The sequence below is a fragment of the Trachurus japonicus genome, chromosome 18 (genome assembly GCF_045865225.1).
Source record: "Trachurus japonicus isolate A0001 chromosome 18, Traja_1.0".
NCBI lineage: Eukaryota > Metazoa > Chordata > Actinopteri > Carangiformes > Carangidae > Trachurus > Trachurus japonicus.
In genome coordinates, this window is record NC_140924.1 from 29,450,651 (window position 1) to 29,477,347 (window position 26,697).

At 41.0% G+C, this 26,697-nt stretch overlaps 2 protein-coding genes across 3 annotated transcripts in view; one reads left to right on the forward strand and one right to left on the reverse strand.

Moving 5' to 3' along the window:
• Positions 1-26,697, forward strand: part of pcxb (pyruvate carboxylase b) — a 278,215-nt gene that overhangs the window by 142,912 nt on the left and 108,606 nt on the right. The window lies entirely within an intron of this gene.
• The window catches only part of LOC146969592 (leucine-rich repeat and fibronectin type-III domain-containing protein 4), a 38,092-nt gene continuing 31,449 nt past the window's right edge, over positions 20,055-26,697 (reverse strand). The window contains exon 8 of the mRNA XM_085806209.1: positions 20,055-22,454. Coding sequence (XP_085662335.1) covers positions 21,110-22,454 — 1,345 coding nt within the window. The 3' untranslated portion in view covers positions 20,055-21,109. The remainder of the gene's footprint in view (positions 22,455-26,697) is intronic.

Genomic DNA, 26,697 nt, shown 5'->3' on the forward strand with positions numbered 1-26,697 from the left:
ATGCAAAAAAGAATTTTTCATTATCAGTTTCAATGAGCAGTTTCCTGCTCCTTAACTATAGATGACCTGTTTTTCTTTTGCTGCCTATTTGCTGCCTCACCACTTTAAACAACTGTAAACACTTTGAAATGGGCATCTTTTGTCTTTGCTGTGTTTTTCAAAGTTGTCCTTGTTTGCCTACCCACTCTGTAAAAGGAACATTTTACAATATATAATGTATGAGGCACTCCAGTACATAAATATGACAAACTGCAGCTTCAAATATTTCCATTGAGCTGGGAAGCGCTACCAGATTGACATTTCTCTTGAAGTCCTTAGCCTGTACAGGTAGTTTGTGTAGTATTGTGCAGTATAATGATAGTTTAGCCTTTGTGCATTATTTCCATTAATCAGGAAAAAGAAGAACAAATCTATGGTGAAAGTGTCTGAACTCTAATCAGGCTCCCGATGAGTCCTGTAGCTGTCCCTATTTCTCCTTCTAGTGTCTACCCACACAAACTAATCAAATTACAGAAGTGTCTGTCTGGACCAAAAATTCACCCTGACTGCAGCACTGGGGTGTATGTAAGTGCTGTAGCAGAACTAACATACAGAACCTTTACACTTGTTGGTGTACGTTTTCTCACCATTTCTTACCCTGTCACTGAAAGTGTTAATAAGTAAATGTAAATCTATTTATGGTTCTTCGGAAATATGATTTAATTTAATTTAAAAACGTTCTTATATCATGTTATAACAAAGAATCTCAAGTCTAGCACGACAAAGTGAGTCTTCCAAATGTAAGTAACAGTGTTTTGGCACATGGAGAGAGGACAACAATGTTTAACAGAGATAAGACAGAAAGAAGGGCACACTTGTTAAAATGACATATAGCATCGGTCCTAGCAGTAAACAACCACTAAGCTGTTCACTTCAACACAAACACACTGCACAGTCACAAACAACTGTTTTATGGGGAAGTATACAAGTCTTTTCATGCTAACATGACTCAGTGACTAAACCTGCCACTCCAGCTTACATGCTATCATGTAAACAAGCATACACTCTAAAACGACGCGTCAACACAAACACGATGCCTATCAAAAGACAGATGCATTTATTGCCCGAATCAGCATCTCATTGCTGTATGCACACATGTGCACACACAGCAAGTTGGAGCTGGATGGTGTCAACTGGGACTTTGAAGCCATAATCAGGATTAAACGGCTGAAAATCAACTGTGACGAAAGGAGAGGGGGAGAGGATGATATGGGAGGCGGAAAGGGAGAAGGAGAGGGAGGAAGGGGGGAGACTAGAGAAAAGAAGTTGGATGATGTGAGAGAAGGAAATTGAACCCAAATGAAAACAAATCCACAAAGAAGATGACAAAGTTGGAATTGAAACTTGGTGGTGAAATTTGTAAATAATCTGTTTGCAAAAGAAAAAGTGAATCAGTGACTTTTCATCTCCTCTTATTCCAATCCTTTTCAATCAGTAAAAAATGCTTCCTGTCCGAATTGGCTTTGAGTCTGATGTGTATATAGGAGATTTATCTGTTTCCTGTTCAGGCTACACATAATCTATCATGTTTTCCTTTTCTTAGAAATGTAGATGTAAAACGAAGATGGAAAATAGATTTCTTTTCACAGTGTTATCTCAATTGGTGAAAGAAGAAATCTGGGTTAGTGTATGTATAGAAGCACATACATGACTAAAACATACATATAGCCAACTTCAAAGTAGAGGACATGGTGTTTCCATTGCAGCTTCCTCTTCTGCCAGTTTGTTACACTCCATTCTTCTAATGCCTGTTCTTCTTTCCCTTCTTTTTCTTCTTCTTTTGCCTCTGCTCCTCATCCTCATTTCCTGCCATTATTTCTTCTCACTCTGTCACTCCCTGCTCTGCTGTAACATCACAGCTTGAGTTTCGCCGCATGCACATAAAACAGCAAAAACACATACACACTCTAGCTCCCCTGTGGTGGTCTGGACGTCTGTGTGAATATTAATTTGTGATCAGAGTGGTAGTTGGAAACACAGAGGGGTAAGGAGGCGGTGGAGAGAAGGCAATGACCTTGCTGAAGGTGTGAAATCTGATTAGTTGTGTGAGTAATGTACTTTTCCCAAGAGACGGGCTATCTGTCACACCGTCTACCGTTTGGGTCAATTGCAGGTCACAGCAACATGTGATTGTGTGCCACTGCCATGTGCTCAGTTTATTTAAGTGGAATAACAAAAAAAAAATCATGAACTGAACTAATCATGAAGTGTATGTGGCTGAGGATGATGTAGGCGGACTATGAAAGATTAGTCCGGCTGGTGAATTACTTTTCAATGCCACACCTTGAATGTCTGGAAAAGCAATTGCAGCAGTACAAAAAATGAGAAACTGCCATAATATTCCACAAGTGTGAGTATAAATGAAAACCAAAGAGAGCAATTAACGGCTTGCATTGAGAGTAGGCAGCAGAGCATACAATACACAGCCCATGTAGAAATAAAAGATAAATCCATTGGGCATGTGGACAGAACATGTTAGTGGTGTTGGTAATCTGCTCTGACATGTTGCCTCAAGCGTAGTTTGATTGAAAATGAATAGGTCTACAAACTGAGAAGAACTAATGACCAGTCAACTTTGTGAGGGGTGTTGACCCCAGGTGTAGTCAGAAGAATAAATAAGACAGTCTGACACAAAGGACAGAATGCATGTTAATGCTGCATTAATGAAGTTTTAGACTCACGCTGTCACTTTCTGGCCAACACAGCCTGATTCTGTTTACCTGTTTCTGAAATCGCAGTGGGACATGTTTGTTTCAAGAATACACCACAGTTAAATGCAGCTTCAAATATGAGAAATGGTGTTGTGCATGTTTCCATGTGCAGTCATGATAATGAGATTCAGCAGCGGTGACATGCATACAAATGCAGATACATCTGCATACACACACATGCACATAGAAGTAGGGTTCAGGGGGAAGTGGGAGTTTTTAATTAAGGGTCGGTACACATCCTGATTAATTTATGTGCTCTAATACTCCCTCTCTCTCTCTCCCTCTCTTTCACACACACACTCTAAGGAAGGTTTTAGGGCTTAATAATCCATTACAAACAAACAGTCACACAAAGACACTCACACTCATATGTAAGGAGGAACAACAAACTTCAACATATATGCACAGCGGTGGAGTAAACAGCATTATTCATGTTCTGTCAGAGTGAGACATTGGCGTCCCCCTACTGGTGTCTTAGGTCACACTCATAGATTGTGTTAATTGAAAATAAACAAATGAAGCTTATCAGACCTAATAGATCATTCTCTAAGCCTTGGGTATTAGATGTTAATTGTCTTAGTCATTTAATTAAGAGTTTTTAGAGCACAGGGCACTTTCAACGGCTCTATGCTTCTCATGGAAACAAATGTGGAAATCAACCAAACTTTGTCGGTTATTGCCATGAGCTGAGTCTGTTCCGTCACTTCCACCTGTTTGTTATTGGTATTTTTTCACAAAGATACATTCATACAAGCTGATTAGCTGTTGTGCGGTTGGAACTACAGTACGGTGGTCATAGATTTGTCTCACAGTACCTTTCTGGGGTCTCTGTTCTTTTATCAGATATTATCAAGTGTAATTGAACGGACATTAATGGAACATAGAACTCGATTTCTCTGGACCGTCTGGTCACATGATTATTCCACTCACACTCACAAAGAGCCTGAAATGCTTTCCAAACAGTTTGTTTATCACAGCAGTAGTTCATCGGTATGTGCGGTAAAACACAGTATGTTTGCCTGTAAATGCATCTTTTTTCAAATGTTTTCTTACAAAAGTGTTGAAATAAATTGGATCTGTTAGAGCTGCCAGATTTGCTTATTAAAAGGAGAATAGTCTTCTTTTCTAATGCTCCAAAAATACTGGAGCTGGAGGTCTTTTTTCTACTAAGAATGTCATCACACCCCTTTATGAGTTGTGCTGGTTATTTGACAGCTGGGTTTGCTTGTTTCACTGCAACATCTGGCAACCCAGTGGCACTGACAGTTTTAATGTTGGAGTTTTTTTTCTCAGACTGAGCCTGAGGTATACCTGCTCTCACTGTGCTCACGCTAATATAAAATTCTATTACAAGCCTGCACTGCATTTAGTGTTAGTCTGAAAGTGTCTGTTTTGCTCCTAAGGCTAAAGATGTATGCTTTGCTAACTGTTCACCACTGTTCATCGATACATTCTGTAGCATCTCCCACATGCCTCTCTCCTCTGTTTGTTCTTTTTGTTGTTCTTCACTTCTGACATTGCTAAATGCCAAGCTCAGTGCCACAGTACTCTAATATTACCTCTCTGTGCATGTGTGCACACAATTGGCCAAAATTATACAGAAGTCAAGCCTTACCCTGCAATTTCTCATAAACATATTAGACCTGAAAAGGAGTGAATTTTACCTGGTGTCATTTTTGAGTCTAAGTAGCATGTAATGTTCTTGTTGGCTGTAAAACTAGCCCTGCCCTCAACAGCCCTCCAGTTGAGACATTTACAAAGACCTTGTCGAGGCCCAACAGAACCAGAAGGCCAGCAGAGGTGACATGTTTACAGCAGTCTTGGACAAAGGCTTTCAGAGTGGCATTTTATCACAAAGTCTAGACTGCTAGTAGATCGATATAGACTCGGAGAAAAAGAGAGAAAATAACAAGACTAAAAAGTCTGAAACCCTGCTAGCGGCCCCTTGAGGCTGCATTATTCACTGAGCTTACAATCTCAAAGTGCTGGGCAAAACAACCAAAGTGCTGATAAATTTGCTGCTTTTAGAGCCAGTCCATGCTGAATATGTAAAGTTGTAAATCAGAAAGGCACAAGAGAGCAGGTCATGAATCACTAAGATTTCTTCTTCATGAAAGAATGAATCATATATCATGACAGATTTTCAACAAACTTGAAAGCAGCTCCACCATTGCAAAGTAGAAAGTTTAATGTTAACATTTCATGGACACAGGAGGAGAATTTGAGTTTGATATTGGTGTGAAGCAGATGGTAACAGGGTCACTAAAAGCATCAAATCTCATCTTCTGGAAAAAAAAAAAGAATAGTCAAATATTCTGTGGTAGCTATACAGTTTATTTGCTGTGGCTTTATGTTGCCTGTTGTATGAATGGGCTGTTGAGTTGAGGAAATAAGTAGCAGTCTGTATTTCACACAGCAGCCTCTTCATCAAAGAAGTTATTTGCTGAAAAGTTAGCGCATTCCTCCGAGGCTGGAGGAAGGAGCTATGGTAAAGGAAATGTGACAATGTAGCACAGCGTTTGGTATGGGATTATTTACAATTATGAATTTCAGGGGTTTTTGCACTCTGGAAGCCTGTGGGCCACAATGAATCAGCACAAAAAGGCAAAAAGTGGAATGACTTCGCCGCTGGTCAGAGAGGCAGAGTCATTCCCCATCCACAGTTATAAGCTGAAACCCCATTCCTTCAAGAAGTACCTCAAATCACCTTCTCTACGCTGAATCATATTCCCTCTCCTCGTCTTCTGCCTCAGCTCACTCTAATTTGCGCGGAACTTTTAGAAAAAGTCCGTCCTCCACCTCCATCTCTAATGTTTTTTTTTTCCCTGGTAATGTTGGTGATCAAGGAAGTGAAGCTTATTCTACCACTGCCTTCACTCTAAGTGGCTCTGGATAAGAACATCAGGTAAATGCCTAAAATATGAAATGCAAAATGTCCCTGAAAAACGGTCTGGGGTATCACTCTGTCACTTTAACTGTCCGTCAAAGAACTGAAATCACCCTCGCAGAGATAATTGGATAAGTAATTTTCCCTCCTGTCAGGACACTGGGAATTTATTTAAATTGATTGATGTGATCAAATGAAATCACAAGGAGTCTGAAAGCAAATCTGACTGGCCTGAATCGTCTGTGTTATTTGGCCAAAGAACCGTTAGCTTCACCAGATGTGTGGCGCTGTGCCTAATATATTCATCAACTCTTCTGCCAGAATAACCAAAGATTTCTTTGCTAACCACTTGAGAAAAATATTCATTTGTTGATTGGGTTTGCCGGGGTTTGTTAAATATTTCAGAAAATCAAACAAGGCCGTTTGATCCAGATGAACAGATTAGAAACACAGAATCAATGCTTCTCTGTCCTGCAAGACAACCAGAAACCACACACAACAAGAAGTGTGAACCACTGCAGTGTGTGTTGATGGTCTAGGCATCTTGACAGAAATTTATTTTGGACACGGAAAATCCAGCATGAGAGTCAAACAGTGTTCAAACACTTACTGGATGAATTATTTTTAGCTTGAACTTGTTTACTTCTTAAAAACAGGTGAATGGTTAGAGCTACAGCATGAAAAAAATAAAAACAGATCTCCCAGTCAATAATAGTGGAGGTAAAGGAAAATAGGAAAAAAGATGAATGAGAAAGGTGAAGAAAAATCTGGACTCCATCTCGTAAAAAAAAAGAAAAAGTCTAAAAGACAAAAGAAAACAAAGGAAAGAGTGCTGCTGTGAGAGCTGGCAAAAGATGTAGAAGTGTGACAGGAGAGGAGTGGATGGAGAGAGAGAGAGAAATTACTTTGGGAGAGTGCCTCATGTTTTGGCTGCCTTAATGACTGAGAACAAAAGTCTCTTTTCTAATTCTAATGAGTTTAATTATGACTTGCCCTTAGCCAGGTGTTTGGATCAGCTAATGTCTGGATTCATTAATTGTCAATTAAAACAGAATCAGGTGCAGGCTCCCAATCTCAGCCACTTCTCACTGCAAACATTAATGTAAACTAACTGTTTGTGTTGAGCTGTTTTATGGCAGTTGGGGGAAAAAAGAGAAATGAATCCAGGGTGGTAGTGATTTGTGATAGGAAATAACCATAGATTTTTGTAAAGCCTTTTTAAAGGCAAAATGGCATTTTCTTATCTGCGTTTTCCTGTGATAAGGAAGGATTGACAGTTTGCATTTCACTCTGTAATGTAGCTCCTGTTATTGAACAAAGTGGAGTGAGGGAGGGGCCGAGGTGCACAGCAGGAGTGAAGTGAAAGAAGATGCATAGCGCTCAGATCGATAGAAAAGCGGAGGAAGATTGTTTAGAAAATCCAGACTTTTTATTCTCAAAGATTTGAGCAATGAAGTGTGTGTCTCCATGTCTTTGTGCCTTTGGTGTGCAGAGTGTGTGTTCTTGTGAGAGACTAAGGGGATTTGTCTCATTCTAAGTAGACGATGAATTTGAGCTTAATGCTCAGTGCTGCTGCTGAGAAAACAAATACTTTCAGCTCAGGAGAGCAATAAGGGAGATGGTGGGGGTGGCAACAATAAGGATGAAGAGAGGCGATGAGTGTTAACCATGTGTTCTGTCGTTCCATCTACCTCTTCACTTCCTCATCTACCTTTCTTTCCACCACATGTCTCCTGTGGAGAAACTGCTCTGTAGAATAATGAACATGCACCAGGAACCATGAGTTGACTGAAAAGATGTGGAATTGATCAGTAATTAACAATTTAATCAGTCAATGCAACAGTATAATCATGTATAATCATGGAATTATTGTTGATTATTGGTTCATTAATGTCACCATCACAGCTGTCTGCAGACATGATATTTGTACTAACAACTGACTGACATCATACTAATGACCTTAAGACATTCAATTATACCAGTCTGCTGCTAACTGGGGAGCAGATGATGCTTTGAACCCGTTCATCAGCTATATCTGTGTAGCACAAATAGAACAAAGAGTGAAAAACCATTCAGGCCTTCTTTGTGGGTCAAGGGTCTCCTCTGTAATCCTCTAGCTTTAGAGTACAGAAACTCACATGAAAAGATTCATACAATAGTATGACCAAAGGGTGTCTTGTCCACATTTTTGTACTGCATCCTAATGTTCATGTGAGGATAGTGATCAGGGCTGTCATAGTATATGTGACTGTGATGAACTCATCCAGTCTGCCATTTACAGATATTGACTCAACCTCATGATGACTGATCATGAGATGGTATCTTTACATAGACACTGGGGAAAGAATTAAATGAATCAACAGACATGAGCATGATCAAGTCTCTGACAGGATCTAAATGTTGGTTTTCATAGTTCTTCAGTTAATTGCTCTGCTTTAATTGTTGTAATAGGTCTTAAAGTTAGAAAATACAGACCACATAGAGATCCTGTGAGGTCTGTAAAGTCCTAGAAGACAGGATATTATAGACACAGTTAAAGGTCCTCAGTACAAATTCTCTCTTTTTGTTCTTCCCTTTGAGGCTCTTTAAGGGGAAATTATGTTCAGTCAGGACTTTCAAGACTACAATGGGCATCCCAGCATAGTGGTGGACTGTGTAATGAAATTGGTCAAGCAGTGATATTTGGGTGGTGAGCAACCCTGTGTTGGTGACACTGTTGGGGATTATTCTATTTAAAATACAATATACAGCTACCACATTGTGACTGTGTGCATGCAGATAAAGGATTGTGCAAAGAAACATTGCAGTGTCTGTTTTTCCTTTGTTTCTCCTGTTCTCCTTTTATTGTCCTGTCATTCACTGGCTTTCTTTCCCCAGCATCCTCCTTCAACAATCATATTTTCGTTTTTGTTCCTTTTATTTACCTAGTCTCTACAGTAGTGCTCATCAATCATACCATTATTCTATTTCTTTAAATGTTCGGAATGATGCTATTAAATCTACAAAGGAGAATATCTAGACACTAAGGTTTCCTTGTGATTTATTGTCCACACATCCCCAAGTTCTCCGAGTGTGTATTTGAGCTCGACTGACTTGTTACTGCCTCATGTGTCTGGCTGATATGAGCAAACATCATGCTTTGATGTTCCACCTCTTGGCTTGTGTCGACATATTTGCAGTTTTGATATAAATATGCTGTTACACACTTGTCTGAAAAGCCGTAGACTTTTGCAGCACCTCCGCCTCTAAAGCACTGGAGAGGCCATCTGTGCGGTTGGAAGATTCAATTATATTTAAAAAGACTCAATAATGTCAGTGTTGAAATCCAGCAGGCGCAACCTCAAGTACACAGCAGGGACAGGGTCAACGCTTTTGTGGGCGGAAAACAGCAGTTGCTCAGTCATGAAGGTGAAGTAATTGTGTAGACCTTGTTACTGTCCTTTGTAGAATGAACTGCAGGAGCTTAATGAGCTACAGGTCACCGCAGTTTGTACATTGCACCATTAATTATGAGATGACCAGCAGGTGAGTAACATAGTTAAATCTTCCTACTTATGTTTGGATGGAAATGTTTTTACACAGTCCAGTGCTACATCACCAAATGTTCACAAGTGAGAACAGTTATTGTTCATGTATGTGAACAGACAGTGTTGTGCTTATTAAATGAGAATTGTTTCATCGTCAGAACAGGAAAAATATGTAAATGACAAAAATTTGCATGAAAATTCAGCTTTATTAGAATAATAAGTAAGAAACGAATCAGATAAGGAGCTAAAACCAGGGGATGTTAGGCTGAGTACAAGTATTACATTATAAATACTGTATGCTAATCGATGTATCACATTGTCTGGAGACATTTAGTGACTCTATAAACGAGCTGCAGCTACTTTCCACTGAAAGTAGTTTTTCCTCAGTCTTCTTCGACCGTACACCCTTCACCCATGTGCGAGGCTTTGAGCTCTGGCACAGACGTTGCTATGCCGCCCATCTGAAAATCTATGAGCCCATGATTCTTTATGATGCTCTAGATAAATGTCCACCAACTGTCGTCTGCTAAAGTTATAAATAAACTCACTAAAAGGAGAAGTCTTTGCTCTCCTCCAGGAGTGAGCATCTTTCCATGTGTCAGAGCTGATGCATTGTGTAGTCAAATAGAGCACTGATAGCCAGGCACACAGATTGGAGCGAACCGTGACATCTGTTTTTCAGTTAAAGAATAAATGTTTTATTCACATCATGTACCACTAACAGCACACAATAGGACACTAATAAACCCTCACCTGTACCATGCATAGATTTTATAGACTAATTAGTCATTGTTCATGTATGTGAATGGCCTCAACCTTGGGGCTTGAATTGCTGTATATCACATGCAAACCAGTCTGGAGATAATAACTAAGGATGCATATGTTAGAGCAAAATGACTCAGGTTCATTATTTCTTTCCCCAGTGACTCAGACTCAGTCACCACTGACAAATAGCCTGAGGCCCGTGTCATTTTGTAATATAAAACTAGTGATCTGAAAATTGTTGAATTGAATATGAAAATGACTTCTAAAAAGATAACCTGTTTCAAGAAAGAAGTAGCCTTGTCCTTTAGACAACGGATATGTTTGGAGATAGAAACAGTGCTGCATGATTTCAAAGAGAAGTGCAGCATCAAACACTTCAGGGCTCAGTGTTTTTATGGCAATATTTATTTTTCTTCTTTTTTCAGGTTTTTAAAGTCTGTAGTTGTTTTGAATACTCTTCTGTGCAGTGATGGCAAGAGACCTCATAATTTCTTGCTGTCTGAAAGACGAATTGTACAAGTTCTGAGTTGAGCTGTGTTGTTCCTCATATAGCAAACTGTTCTGCTGTAACAAGTGATGAGAAGAGTGCTATGAGCAGTGCTGGCAGCAGGTCTGACATCTCTGTATCCCTTTTAAACTGAATTTTTCATGAAAATAATACATTTTCTTCAGTATCGCTGCTGTGCTGGAAAGCAATGGGACATGTCAAAGCTTCAGTATTCCCCTTGTAGTCTGAATGCTGCGGATATCTGACAGCACTTTCATCTTAAATAACCACAAGCTAAGCTGTGGCTTAAGATGCAACAGATGACAATATGCAACCCACATAGCTGCAGATATTGTGTACACAACCCCACAACCTCAATAGATGTGGATGACATCCTATTGTGTCAGATGATAAGACCGTAAAAAAAAATATATATATATATTTTTTTTTTTTTTTTGAAGAGAGTGCTGTAACAAAATGTTTATTTCTGATGACAAATTTCCCCAAACATTTGCAAAGTTGCCTCACACTGTCTGCTGGTCAATTATGGTTCAAAGTGAACAATATTGAGGTCTTAAAGCAGAAGTAAGCGGAATGTTTGTGTTGATATAAGTCTTAAATAGTTATACAGTATCTTCCGACAGCTGTGTGTGCAGCCAAGGGATGCGCGTGAATGTGGTGACGTAGGGACGAGGACCAATAGATCCATGACGAGGGCGGGGACTGCTAACTCCATCGGCTGACAAGAAGTTAGCCAAAACCACCGGATCACTTACTTCTGCTTTAACTACTTCTTACTAGCATAATTTGACTTCAATTTAAATAAAATTGTTGCCAAGTGACTGCACAAATATTTTCAAAGTTTTGGTATGCATTGTTCACCTAAGAATTGTGTACTGATATTTGTGCACTCATCTAAAAAATTATTTTGACAAGTGCTGGATACTTAAAAAAGAAAAAAAAAAGAAGATTAAGCACACCATCCTGCAGGTTTCACTTCCTCAAGCAATGAAAGGCAATAATTTGACTAAATTTGGATTAATTGCCCGAGGAAGACCTCTGTTGGGTCCAAACAAAAACATCAATAAAACTTAAGACATGATAAAAACATTTCAATAGATTCCACTAAGTGGTGGCTGGTGCATTAAGCAGCACCAACCAACCGACGAAGGTCTGAAATATTCACCAGCAACAAAACAGTCTGAAAATTTCGTAGTAATAATCTCCTGCAGTATTTGGCTCTTAGGCATTTTAGACTAGATAAGGAGCGAGGCTGAATTGCTTACTGGCTGTCAACTGCAAAGCTGAAGAACCCTCTCTCTCAGTAGTTGGTCCCAATTACAGCTCAGCTCAGATTCCCAGTGGCTGTAAAGCTGTGAGTGCTCCTTCTAATGTCTTTAGTGCATGACTTCAGGAACCTTGGTGACTAGGGTGGGGTTTTTGTCTCACTGCAGGTCCCGGTTGTACTCTAATCATAAGCATTAGGGCCCAGGGCAAAGTTGTAAGTCCAATAGTTGGATCATATTTTCTGTTGCATAATTTTTTGCAGCTAAATCCTGAGGAGTGTGACAGTCATTTGTTCTCCCCACAAGGAAAGAAGGGTACTGTCGCAGCGCTGAGATTTGAGGAAGAATTTGCAACTGTGCACTAATTGGGTAAAGGTATTTTTGAGATTTACATACAACTCTCTCAGGTTTTCAGTGGTTGTAAATAGTGTTGGTCCAGAGGAGGGAGTGGATTTATGGGCTTTTAGACTCTCTTATTGAGCAGTCACACAAGGCAAATGTAAGTAACTGAGTGTGAGTGTGTAAGTTTGTAGCAGTCATCTAACAAGCGTTGCTAAATGTGTAAGCCTTTTATGGAAGTAGAGATAAACACTACAAATGTAAATGGTATAAAAGTTGCATCATTTATTTAGTTTTTTGTTCATTTCTTCATGCCATTACATCTTCCTTCTCTTCTACTTTGATGTTTTATTAACATCTAGTTTTCACATTCATTTATCTTGCTATCAGTATCACGTCTTTATGCCTTCTTTTTTATTTCTCTCCATCCTTGTCCACATTGCTCTCCAGAAAACAGCCAAAAAGCCTAAAAGACGACACCCAACTGTATCCGCTCCTCTTTCTCTGCTGCCGTCTCTCGCCTCTCTCTCAGAAAAGATACTGTGGAATGTCTCAAGATGAGAAGAGTCACAGAATTTCACTCACTCCTTCTGATCAGAAGTCTGGTCCCGCAGGGAAGATGAGTTGGAGGAGTAGGTGGTAGCATTGCCACGCAGAGGACAAAAAAAGAAAATGAGGAGTGAAAAATGATGAAAAGAGGGCAGGAAGCTCCCATTTCATTCCTAGTTCCAGGGGAAAAGTGAAGAAGTGATGGGCAGTGGGCGGGATGTTGAGAGAGGTAATGATGAGCAGGAGAGGCCCTGCGGTGAGGTAAGATAAAGGAGGGAAAAGGCAAAACCACCTGCGGGAAAAAATCTGAGAAAAGAAGAGATTTCAGAAATAAAATAGGTGAGGGGAAACAAAATGGGGCATAGTGAAGGAACATGAGCGATATAGAGGTTGAGGGTTGAATGGAAAAGACACTGTGGGAAAGCAAAGAGCAAAACTTCCTCAAGCTTTTACAAGAAGCTGTCAGTGAGGAGATGTGCTCCTCAGTTGCAAAAGATGGGCAGAAGTTAAATGTGGGATTTTTAAAAAACAAAAAAAGCTTGTACAGTAGACGAAGCCTAGAGAAACATACCTAAAACGCTGCATAATACAATGGACTAATGAGGAAGATCAAAGGAACTGGCTTCATTTAACACTAGAAACCAAAGCGTCTGTTGTCAGCCGGGACATGAAGGTGGTGAGGCAACCAGTGAAATTGCAGAGCTAAATTCATAATTGGAAAGATGGCCCATGAACATTGACCCACCAACAGTGGATTACATCTTTTAACTGCAGCAATGCCGGCATCAATTTCATATGCCAAGATTTCTTTTTAAGCTGACACCATTTTACACAAAGCATTGTATTAGCTGTTGGAGTTTTAATTGACTGTAATTACCTTTTTAACTGATGAAATTGCCTTAAAATAAAAAAAAATGTTGCTTCTGCTGTCAAACACAGAATTAAACTCAGCTCTTAGCTTTTTAACCTTATTTAGCTCTGACCAACCTCACTGCAAGCTAAAACAATTGACTGTCTAGTGAACAGCAGAGCATCTAGGTGCTAAGCAACAGGTTTGTGAGTTGACAGTGTGTTGATGCAGTTTGTAAATGTAATGTGTGTCGTAGTTAGAGAGGCTGCAGGTAAAGATTCAAGCTGTGAGCTCGAGTTGTGCAGCCATTATATGCCACACTATCATTTATTTAACAGCAGACCATTCTTAAGCTTCCAAGAGTAGAAGTGCTCATTCAGCTCTGAGAGACATGTCACCACGTTCACTGACACTAGCGTGGACAGGGGTCCCAGTCTTTGTGTAGCTCAGTAGCTGGGGTGGAAGGGTAAGGTGACACCAGTACTGCTGGAGGGCTTCTGTTGCAGCCAGGAGAAAACATAAAGTAAAACACTCACACACAAAACATGTGCTGTCATAATGGTGCAGGGCACACTGGATAAAGGTGTCCACCTGACGGTCAAAAAAAAAAGAAAGAAAGCATGAATAGGAGTTAAAGCTTTACTCCTGACTTTAAACAGGCCATAGAAAAATCATCAAATATTAGTTATGGACATAAAGAGAGAAAAGGTCAGAGGAGCAAAGGTTCATATTTGAGGCAACAGAAGGGCAGAGAGGTAATCAAGGTCTCACAATTAAAACATTCTGGGGGAGGAGAGAGAACGAATGATGGTATGAATGATGGCGTACTGTAAGAGCGAGGAAGAGGTGAAGGACAGAGCTGTTGAATGGACCAGATGTAGTGAAAATGTGTTGCGGTAAAATCAGATTTTTTCTTCAGTTAAAGTTTTTAACTTAGCCTTTATGTAGATTTATAGTTTTAATAACACATGTAAGTATCATGTCACATTTACATCGTATTATTGTACTCATGAAAATGTGAGGTCAGTTTTTGAAATGCAGCTGCTATGAAAGTGGAAGGATACTATATGACGATTACATAGGAAAAGAAGCTGAAGAGGAAAACTTGAGGAGAAAGAGAGGAAGGTTAATAGTCTTCAAGCGAGACTGATTCAAAGGCAAAGAACATTTTCTCACAGCCAGGAGAGCAGAGTAAAAATGAGTGAGAGACAACTTGAGTGAACGGGCGAAACAATATATGGTACAAGCAAAGGAGCGCGAGAGAGAAGGGAGGTCAGAGAGAAGTGGAGATTAGGAGTGAATGCAGTGAACAAAGGATTGAATGAGAAGTCAGTGGAGGTGAAGGAGAGAGCAAATTAGATAGGCTAGATTAAAGATTGTGGAGAGATGGTGAGAGGTAGGCAGAGCGAGGGGATAAAAGAGAGGAAATGATGCATGAAGGTAAAGCCTTGCAAGAGGCTCTGTCTTCTATCATCTCAGCACCCCTCTAGTTTGAGCATTGTCTTTCCCCCTTTGTCTCTCCTCTTTCTCTTCTGTCATTTCTCTTTCGCTCCTATCTCTTCTCCCATCTGTTCCTTTTAAAGGTGCTCTGTGTAGCATGTCATTATCAAATTAACTCTTAGCCTAATTAAACACACTGAAGCTGAGACTGTTGTGACTGTCTGAGTCATGTGGTGTAAGTGAAGCAGGTGTTTATCAAAATTCAGCACATGTCCAATAAAACCAAACTTGAAGATCTCTTTTTAGCACCATTTGGAAGCATGTTTCCTGTTTGATATCTGTATTTGGTATTATCTGTACTGTAGTTCAAAAAAGAAAAAGAAATTTAAAAATGATCTGTATCTAGTATTTAGATAAGCAAATCTTTTTATTCTTCTTTTTTTTAATTTCCTGCCCCCTGACCTCTGTAGTACTCTAGTCCTGTTCCTTGCTTCCTTCATCGATCTCCCCTTCTTTTGGCTCTTCTATCTCCAATCATTAGTTTTTATCTACCTCTCCACTGCTATCTCTCTACATCTGCCTCCTCATCTCCTCTGCTTCCTCTCCGTCAGCCTCTTCTTACACTATGAAATGGTGATGCACTCAATTCAAGATTAAGTGAAGGTTAGAAACACACCCTTTCCTGCCACTGTTTTTGATACAGGCAAACACCTCTGTTTGCTTTGATTAACATGAATGTGTGAATGTGCACAGAGAATCCCTCCAGGTGTAACTTATAATTATTCACTTAGATTGACATTATTATACATGCTCGATGATGTCATTGTGTAGCCATCAGCCTTTGTCATTAGCTCTCCTGACAATTTGTAGTCATTATTCAAGCCTCATTTCCCTTGAGCCGTGTTAATCATAATACAAACAGAAAAATTAATTAAAAACTTGATAGAAACAGAGATTAGTGTCAGGGTGGTTATAGATTCTATATGTTTGTTCAGGATTTGATTTGGTTTTGAAGCTTCCTGTCAAAATCACACCGTCAGATTCATTGTCAGAATTAAATGTCCATGACAAGTTATAGTTCTAATACAATAGCTCATTAGCCCGAAGAGGAACAGACACAAAAAGCCAACAAAGCTAAATAAGGAAATACAAAAATTTGAATGTTGAATTTCTAAATTTAGTGTCAGTGTTTTGTGTTCCTGAATTTCAAAGTGATGCTAAAATGGCCCAGCTGTGGTGAACATGTAACCAGATGACATACACATATGGAATATGGAACAAGAACTGTCATGTACTATCAGGAGTCTGTCATCAAGCAGAAGGTCACATGTAAAATTGCATCATACTCAAAACTAAAGTGCCTATTTTTACCCTTGGAAACAACCCCTAGGTTTCATATATTTGTAGGTTAATCATTAACCGTATCACTCTGTCACACTCACTTATTCATGCTTTCAAAGTGATCTAATAGATGTGAAGCACCAATACATTTCAATATTGTCCTACCCCATCTTTGTGTGTGACTCTGTCTAATAACAAATGAAAGAGAAAGAGAAGTCCCCATGAACACTTCCTCCTACAATATTACTACTATTCTCAAAAGAGTTATGCCTCTGCAAGTTAAGGTACAATGTCTGCACATATTAGATCAGTTTCAGACTTGGCTAAGTTATACAAGTTTGAGTCATGTTTTAAAGGAACCTTGGGATTATGTTTTAGAAATGATGCCGATTCAGCTCCTTGCTTAGCGTGCTCTATAAGTTCAGCTAATACTGTCAGACTCTACACTGACGCATTGACATATGCTCATCGTTGCCATTCATAATGCTGGTAGCTTTACCTGTGGTACAGAGCTGGTTACAACGGTCCCTACACTGTTTGTGTCATGGCAGCGTTCAGCTGGAGCTGGTCCAGCTGGTTGAATCCTGAGGCATCCTTAGTCAGCAGTTACTCAGCACACTGCAGGGAAATGCATCATACCTTGATCATAACTGCAAATGTCAGGGGAAGTGTGGCTGAAGGCAGACACAGCCTTCCAAGGCACATACATACACACAACACAGTAACACATGCATACAAAGACATGCAAACCCCACTGCTCCAAGGTTATCCTGTAGTGCCTATACACGCACATTTGTGAATCTGTGTTAAAAGCCGGTGTGTAGATGTGTGTGTGTGTGTGTGTGTGTGTGTGTGTGTGATGTGTGTGCACATTACTCAGCGTTTTTTTTTAATTAGTCAAATTGGGCCAGGGTTTTGCCTTTGGCAAAGAAAGCGGGGGGGGGTGGGAGGTGTTCTGCACCGTGTTGTTGTTGTCCATCACACATACGTACACACACACAGACACACACAACACACTGTCCCTCTCAAAGGTGACTGTAGCTTTTAATGGGTCCACTTAAGAGTTTGACATCAAACTCCCCTCTAACCTGATGTCTGAGATAGACACACACACACACGCACGCACACGCGCACGCACACACACACACACACACACACACACACACACACACACACACACACACGCAGCCTTTCTCTCCCTCTTTATTTTCTCCTCTGTCACTGTTAATGGTCTCAAATTAGGACACACTGTCGACCATTTGGGCAATTTCTGGTTTTCAAAGTTCAAAAGGTAAGCGAGCACATTACTGCTTAACACACACACACACACACACACACACAATAATAATAAACTGTGAAAACAGTAGTTGTGGTCAAAATAGCACCTGTTCACACACTCTGCCCACAGTGTTTGTTTTTTCTATCTCTCACACACATATTTGGAAATGAGCACCTTCAGCCATGGATATGTGCAGAGACACACACGGGCATTCACACAGACACACACAGACACACACACAGACACACACAGGCATACACACAGACACACACACGGATCTCTTACCACAACGACCTCTCTCCCTACTGCTGATCCAACTGAGCAGTAATACCCAGTCTGCAGCTTGTTGCAGTATTCATCCCTTTTCAGCTTTTTGTTTCAGTGGTGCAGCTCCCGGGGGAAGGGGGGGTGGGGTGGATGGGGGGTGGGGGGTTCTGGCTATACCCATGGGGGCCAGAGCCAGAGCCAGAGCCAGCTGTAGCTGTAGCTGTGGCTGTAGAGAAGCAGGTCTGGGCTTTGCCTGCTGCCACCATGACCCGTATAAAGAAAATGGATAAATGACTGAGTGTTTTGATTTGCTACTTCATGTTTTTAATTCACTGTTGTCTTTTTTTCTGTCTTCTAATTTGTATTTTTATAAGTTTAATTAGCTGTGTTCACATGGAGATCACTGCCAGTCTATGTCTTCACTTTGCTACTAAATTGACATTTAACTGAGCTGCAGGTAGGAGTGTAATGTCTTATATTAGACTGTCTGACACAGGCAGCTACTGTATGGTTGATAATAACAAAGCATCAGAATCATGATCCATTAGTCTTGACATCTTTTAGTTCTTGTTCTATCTCACAAAATCTGTTTGTTGTCACTTGAGCTCTCTTTCCTATTCTGTGTGTCATATCAGATCTGTTGCAGTAAAGTCTTTTGTTTACTTGTATCTTTTTGTCTTTCTAAATGCATTTCCATCTGTTCCTGGGACTCTTGATTTCCCTCTTTCCCCAGATTGCTTTTCTTTCATTTCTTACATTCCATCTCCTCTGTCATACGCTGTTCTTAATTACCTCAAGTTGAGTTACTTACCATCTACAATAATCAACGTCACTCACTGACAAGCAAACATCTTTTATTTACTGTAGTGCATACATGCACTATACTGTCTTTGACTCATGTTTGCCTTTAGCGCCAAACTTTTCCATCAAGACTGAACCACCAGTTACAGTATGCATGGCTACCTTGGAGCTATATAGTTTATTGAATAGCACTAAATTATCTCAAAATCCCAATGGGATTTGGGAATGTATGAAAGTACTGTACACTGATAGAGGCAGATAATGTCATACTGTACTTTCTCTTCACACACATTTAAATTACATTTGGAAAACACACATGCACACAAACATGACACTCCCTCATGTCAATGAGTCCGTCTCTGTTTCATACGTGTCATTTTTATTATTTATATCAAGTCCAGAGAACAATATTGACTTTGGCAAAATGAAATAAAAACAGAAAGGAAACAACAGTAATGGTTAAAAGTCATTATCATTAATGTAATTGGCTCTGTCTTATAGGCATCTGTTTGTGTGTGTCTTTGTTTTGGGGTGTGTGTGCTTGCCAGTTTGTGTTTGTGCTTTGTGTGCTTCTTCAGTGTCTGTTTTGATCATGTAATCAACATTTTCTGTTCTAATCATGACGATTTTTTGTTTAAAACAAAAAATCACACATTTTATATTTTGTTTTGATTCTAACATCATTCCCCAGAAAACAGAAACACATGGTGCGACAATAACATCATTTTTATATATATATTTATATATATATACTATATATATATGTACTTTCAAGTTTTCTCTTTTCGTTTTTTTTCCACATTGGTAGATTTTTTAAGAGTCTCTGTGGTATGTGCCAATGGATCAGTGTCCCATTAGTTGAGTTTTACAAAGTCTTCCAATGAAGAGTTTATATCTTTGTATTTTTTTTTTTTTTAACTGGTTCCTCTCTGAAAACATTCACTACTTGGATTGAACGTGAATCCATGTGGCACAAAGCAACCTGAAGTCACAAAAAAAAAAAAAAAATTAGATTCCCGCTTGAAGGTTGCTGCTTTCTGACCATGCGTCTTTGCTGGGAATAGTGAGTTATTCTGGTTCAGGTGAACATGTCTTTAAATGTATCATGTCGTTTCACTCTACTTTGGGTGTTTTGATCACCCATCTCTGATTTTAAAGTTTCACATTAATTCATCTTCCAGCATGTTCAGAAAGCAATGAACCTTTTTAAACATGGATGGAGTCCGGTTGACGGGATTGCCCTCCACAAACATTCATATACATGTGCGCACACAAATACACACACAGGCACACGTACACGTACACACATCCTCTCCCTGATCCACCAGTGCATGCACACTTATGCATCCATTTGTATTATTCATTGTTTGGTCCGTTATCTGACATCCAGTTTGAACTTGTCTTTCAGAAATGAACACGCATACACACGTTTCATCATACACACCCGTCTCTTCCATTCTGTAATCCATATCGACTCCATTGTAATCCCAATGTCTTTCTTTTAATAATGTCTGTGCTCCACTCGCTCTTTCCAGCCCATATCGATTGATCATGTCCAATGCACCCGGCTCTGTATTTATGCTCCCATAATCCGTAGGCATGGCAAGCCAAAATCATTGTCCAGCCACAGAGGACAGATAAAAGTCACATTCATCGTGTTTTGGAAAAGAGTTTCAAAATGGCCGTCAGTGTTGGAGTCAAAATAAAAGATAACAAAGCAGGACTATATCATCCTTTTTTTTTCTTCTTTTTTAACTGTTATATTTTTGTCAGAGAGAAAAGGAATTCTCCACTTTTCCGGGTTGTGTTGATGTTTTTGATCCAGTGTAAACCCTGGTGGTGTGTGGGGGCTGGGACCTGGAGAGTTGAAGTGTTAGCAAGAGTCTGGTTCTATTAGTGTATTGGCTTAACTGAGAATCCATGCTGAGCTCACGCCATCTCCGTCTCTGCTCTATATCCTTAGTGCTGTTGCTCTGTGGATGTTTTCCCCCTCTTTGATTATGTCTTTCCCTCTTTGTGACTATATATACCACTCACATTATCTCGCCTCAGAGTTGTCACTCTCTTTGCCTAGGTTTTTGTTTTTCTACTTTGTTGTTCTGTCGTGTCTTGGCCATTTTTTGGACTCAGCCTTGAGTATTTAAAGACCATTTTAAAACTGCCACGGGTAATGTTTTTTCCCCACTCACCCCCTTTTCCTGTCACATCTTTTTTTCACCACTTATTTTTCCAACCATCACTCTTCAGGTCAAGTTATAAAGAGCCCCTTAAAAATCTCCAGCTCACTTCCAGCTATACTTTTGCCTCTTCTCTTCACTTTTCTTGACTTCTCCCCGGCAAATCAAGGACTGCACAAGTAGGACTTTAGTCAATTTTACTTGTCTCTCTTCCTCTGAACTTGCAACCTTCCCTTCCTCATCAGCAATCACTTCATCTTCCCTATTCTCCTACTTTACCCTCATCAAATCAAGACCATTCAAGCTGTCCTCTCACAGAACCTTTTATCCCTCTTAACTTTTTTTTATTCTGTTCCGCTGCCCCCTACACAACACTTTCCTCCAGTTCTTCAGCATTTCTTCCATCCTTCCCTTTCTCTCTCCCCCTATCTTTTATACTGCCTGCTTTCCCACCAGTGGTCGCAGTGTTAGAGTTGGAGTTGGTGGTGTTATAGGCGTGGATGTAGCCCCTCTGGAACTCACAGCGAGGCCCGAAGCCCCCGCCGCCCTCGCCCTCGTCGCTGGTTGTTGAGGATGCTGTGCTTGTCGTCGAGGCGCACTGCACCAGCATTCCATGAAGCGACTGGCTCCGCCTGGTCCAGATCACGCTCAGTCGCTTGGCGTAGCTAACGGCACCGTAACGCTTGGCAACAGTCGCTGCAGCATCAGTTGCTAGGGCGACAGAGGAACCCATATCCAGCGAGTGCCGCCGTTTGCTAACAGTCCCACAGGCAGGACTTAGAGGCGATATGGGACTCTGATAAGCCTGTGAGGAGTTCCATTTGTCCCTGCCTCGGGGAGACATTCTCCAGTCCAGCAGCTCTGAGTCTCTCAGGGGGGCGGCCAGAGAGAAACTGGCACGATTGGTCAGTTCTCTCTCCAGGCGGGGCTTTGGGTGGTCCCTGGAGCGGGACTGACGGGGCAGGGTGGATGGAGGGGAGGGGGAGTAGTAGAGGGGAGTTCTGTCACTTTCAGGGGTGTATGGTGGAGCCTTCTCCAGCTTCCTCTGTCTCACCACCAACGCCATCTCACGGCCTGCACCCGTCGTCGTGGAAACTACCCCTCCAGCTGACAGAAACTGCTCCAGGTTGACTTTAGGTTTGGGCCGGGGCTTTGGAGGGAGTTTAGGAGGCAAAGAGGAGGCAGAATCAACTGCTTCTTTCTCCTTCTCCTTGTCCTTCTGCTTGTCCTTCTCCTTGTCCTTCTCCCCTCCCCTTTTGGAGGGCAGACCGTTGGGAAGGACCACCATCATCATGTCCCCGGAACCATTAGATTGGTAGCATCCACCACCGTTTCCCCCTTTGTCCCTGTTCCCTACACCTCCACTTTGACAGCAGGCCCCGCCTCCTGCCTCAGTGTTGCTGCTGTGACATATGTGGTCGCCATGGTTGCAAACACGGTGACGAACCATGAGAGCTACGGTGAACACGAGCAGGGTGACCACAACAACACCGCCAACCAAGATGGTCAGGGTCCCGCCCAGAAAGTGGGCTTGGAGAGAACGGCATGCTGGGTAAACATCCTTGGTGGAGAACGTGGCACAGCCCAGGACTTTAGTCGCTGCCAGTGATGTGATTGTGTCATCAAAAATGGCCAGCACACACAGGTTATAGTCCACACCGGAAACCAGGTTTTTCAACAGGAAACGGTCGCTGGTGGATGGAAGAATCCTAAAGAGGGAGGAGAGGAAAGAAAAGCGGAGGTCACTTAGATATACAGGCATGCTGTGCACAGGATGTGTAGTGGAATGTAAATTATCTGCAGTAACTTGAAGTGCAGCCTGAATATTTTGACTATTGTGGAGTGGAGGAGAAGGGTTTGAATGCTAGGCTGAAGCGGAGGAGAGGAGGGGGTGAAAGGATGGCTAGAAACTGCGCAGGAGTGGATACTGCAGTGGGGGGAGAGAGGGAAAATGAGGCTATTGATGGAGAGCGCGCCCAGGGAACATGAAAAGAGAACTCTGTCTGCTCATTTGGAGTGCAGGGGTGTGTGTGTGTGTGTGTGTGTGTGTGTGTGTGTGTGTGCGTGCGTGCTCGTACTTGAATCCCTGCATGAAGCAAAAGTTGAGCCATTTTGTGGGACCTCGCATTGGAAAAAAGAGGCCATTTTAGTTTTAGCTGTTAGGGCGAGGATTACTGTAAAGCTGAGACATTTTGTGTTTTTGATTAACTGAATATAGGAAATGAATGCGTATTGTCATCGCCAGTGAGCATGTGCTTTGTTGTCTTTCGACTGCAAATGTGTTCCTACGTGTGTCTAATGAGTGAGTGCTTGCGTGGGATAATAAAGAGAGAGGCGCTCTGAATGTGTCCTCATTTTAAGTGTTTGAGCAGCCGTTAGAACTGAAGCAGAGAAGAGGTGAACAGTAGAGAGACAGAGAGGGAAACAATGGAGAGAGGTTGTGATAAGAATCTAGGGGCACATGCTTTACCTAAGTTGTATGTGCTTGTCTCGGTGTGTGCATGCATGTTTGTATTTAGGACATACTAGAATGGTGTGTGTGTGTGTTTTCATGCTGATGAGTTTGTATCTGACCTGCTCGGGGTAAAAGTGTGTGTGTGTGTGGGAGACTGTAGCACAGCTCAAGTGTCTGTCGCTGATGGGTATGACTTTACCCTCTGCTGTCCACCCCTCTTGTGTGGGCAAGTGTGTGTTTGTGTATTTCTGTGCTGCTGAGGTGAATATTTTGCCAGAACTTCTTTTTATTTCCTCTCCTGTAATTTTTCTCTCTTTACATTTACATCAAATACCGTACCTTCTTTGTATCGTCAGTTGCAAACATTCCAGCTCTGCTTACAATGTATTCAAAATCAAGAGACCAAGGACATCATCTATTTAGCCTGCCTTTGGTTTGAATTCTAACAAATATATTTATCTTTTTGTTACATAAATAAGGGGATTATTATTTTGAACAGAGAGGCAGAACCATAGACTTGGGTTATGGTACTGTAGAGTATTGATCACTGATTTTCCACGGTCTTCCTGAGGTTTAAAAGTGAACCAAATCATAATTTTCTGAACTAATACCCAGAATATCAACAATTGCACCAATATAATTTAGGATTAAAAGTGCTTTTTGCAAAGAACAGCGTGTGGCAAATTCGGTTACAGTGCCTTAGCGAATCTCCTGGAGTGATTTGAATAGCAAGGACTGGCACAGAAATGCCTCCAAACTAATTTCCTGCAGAAGCTCAGTATGATTTGATAAGGAATTACATTGTACTGTCTGACACTCCCCGTCCCAATATAATCTCAATGGACACATGGGGCAGTCTCATTAAAATCTGCCTTATCCTGTGGCCATTAGGTCGTTATAGATTGCTCTCTAACACTGTCACAAATTCGCCAATTAACTCATTCTCTGTGCCAGAGCAACTTTGGGTCCAGGTGTGTGTTACCATGGCAAAGGCCCATTATTCTGGTGAAAGCCGCTCTTCATGCAATATCCACATATTACTGTTTTCATGACCAGTCAGCTTTCTTGGCTTCATATCCCAGCATATTAGTCATCTCTTTCCTTCAAAGAGGATCACAGCAAATCCCAAGCAAGCATAACAAGCAAATGATATGAAAAATTAAACTGCAGACACTTGAACAGTAACATAGTCCAAGAGAAGAGAAAAAGCCAATCTGCTATAATATCCCAGAAATATTTGTATCCATTCTAACTTTAAACAGATGAATTAGCTCCACTGACTGTTGCCTTCACTTGATGAACTTTGACATGTTGAGGATCTATGTAAAATGATGGACACTAAGTATTTTTGTTAAGGCCCCAAACTCCAGAGTAAAAACTAAAATTGGGAGGGAAAGTAGCAAAATAAAGGTTTTGAGTGTGTACTTTTTATAAGAGAGTGAGGCACCTTAAGAAATGAAATCAAACCAAAGCATTATTCCCAAATAAATCAGCAATGAAAGCCTAAAATGAAAGCCTGTCTGGAGCAATCAGTCACAGTGGAGGATTGCGAATTACTCCTGTAAAAGTCCAGTAGTAAAGGCAGTGGGATACTTAATCAGATTTCCCACATGAAATATGCAAGAAGCAGCACTCACAATGCTCCTGCTGCCTCTGTGTCTGAATAAAAAGCCTTGGTCATGTTATAGGCTTATAAAAGGCCCTCAGAAATATTACAGTGGTGTCAGTTCATCCAGAGCCTTTATATGTCTGCGTATAATTGATAGATCCCGCGAGGCACAGGCTTGACCATCAGTGTGGGGAGTCATGCTCGGCTGAGGGGCTGCTTCTCTTTAACAAAGGTTATATTTAAATGACTTTTCTCTTACAGTACTTTGATTCACTGTCCAGTTAATACATGTCCTTTCTTTTCCCATGTTGCTCAGCTCAGTTTGATTAATCTAGCAGATATACAGTTACATGCTTTATTGGATTCAGTGCTGGAGCAGAAGCTATATTGTTATACAGTAGAAGCAGTATTTGATGCTGATTCCCTCTCCTCCTTCTGAAATATGCTTGCATTATGAATTAGCCTGCACTAATTTGTAGATACAGTATATGTGTGGATTAATAAAGGCGGTATGATTCATGCAGTCTCTACTACATATGATACATTGGGACACTGTATCAAACTGTTCAATTGGTCTCCCATTGTGTGACCATGATACACACATACACGCACCTCGAATGAGTCCTTGAGTCATTTCTCTAATCCTAGCATTCAGTATGCTTACCTATCCTCCATTCTTCCCTCTATCCTTCCTTTCAGCCCTTTTTCGATCCTCAGTCTATTCTCCTTATTCTTTCTCTATCCATCTTTTACATATGAACAGATTTCCATCTTTTTCTGGTCAGTCACTCCCTCTTATTTGTCAATATCTCCATCTTTTCTCCCCCTTCACTTAAATCTGCAGTAGTGTGCACCCTTTTTGTTCAGTGCTCTACTTTTTACCAATCGACTTTAATTTTGACTTGTGTTAATTCCCCCTGCTCGTCTCCTCTTTTGTCTCTCTCCATCTCTTTTACCTCCTCTGTGTTTCTGCAGCCAATCAGCTCAGCTCACTGCAAATCCTCAGCTGAATCTCACCAGGCTCTACCTGACCTCCCAGCCTTTCTCCATTTTGCAGTCACTGTACTATGTCTCTATTAGACACAGCTATAACCGTGCACCATTATTCAGCATCCAAGGTCACTCCAGCTGTCCTCTTCCTTCTCTGCTGCTCCCCTCTCCTCGTCATTTCCTCTTTATCTGCTTCTGCTCTTCCCTCCTCTTAATCCTCTCCTCTTATTTTTCCCTGCCACCTCTCCATTTGCCCTCATCTTATATTTCTCATCACCACTCTTCTTCTCCGCCCCACCACTGCTCTCTCCCTTATGAGATCGTGAATCACCTCTCTGGTTGTTTTTGCCACTCTGGCTGCGACAGAAATAGGCAAGCAAATTCACTGAAATATACATGGAAGACCCGGACACATGCATCTTTGATATGCTGATTCTCTACTACTCGCTGCATTATGCATTTTTAAGCATATTTACATGCCCATTGTCACATGTACATGCAAATATGCAGCTCTGTGGTGGTTGTAAGCATCCTGGACACATGCAATGATTTTCACCTAAATCCTCACTGTTCTTCAGACAATATACTGTATGTTCATGAATATAAAGTGATCCCCATATGATTTGAGCCACTGCTCTGAAATAAAAAGAATTGGTTTATTGAGTAGGTACTGACAGAAGCAGGGGTTACTGTTTTCACTGCATCCCCATATGTGCAGATGCACGCACTGTGCTCCGTCACCTAACATACCAAGAGTGTGTGTATCTGTCTCTGTGCTTCTAATTATGGTTAAACCCTGCAATGGCGCGCACACGATGCGGAGGGAAAGCGAAAGAGACAAGGGAGTGCTTTGTTCAAGCTGGTGACACAGAAACGAGTAATTATTAGTACCCAGGAG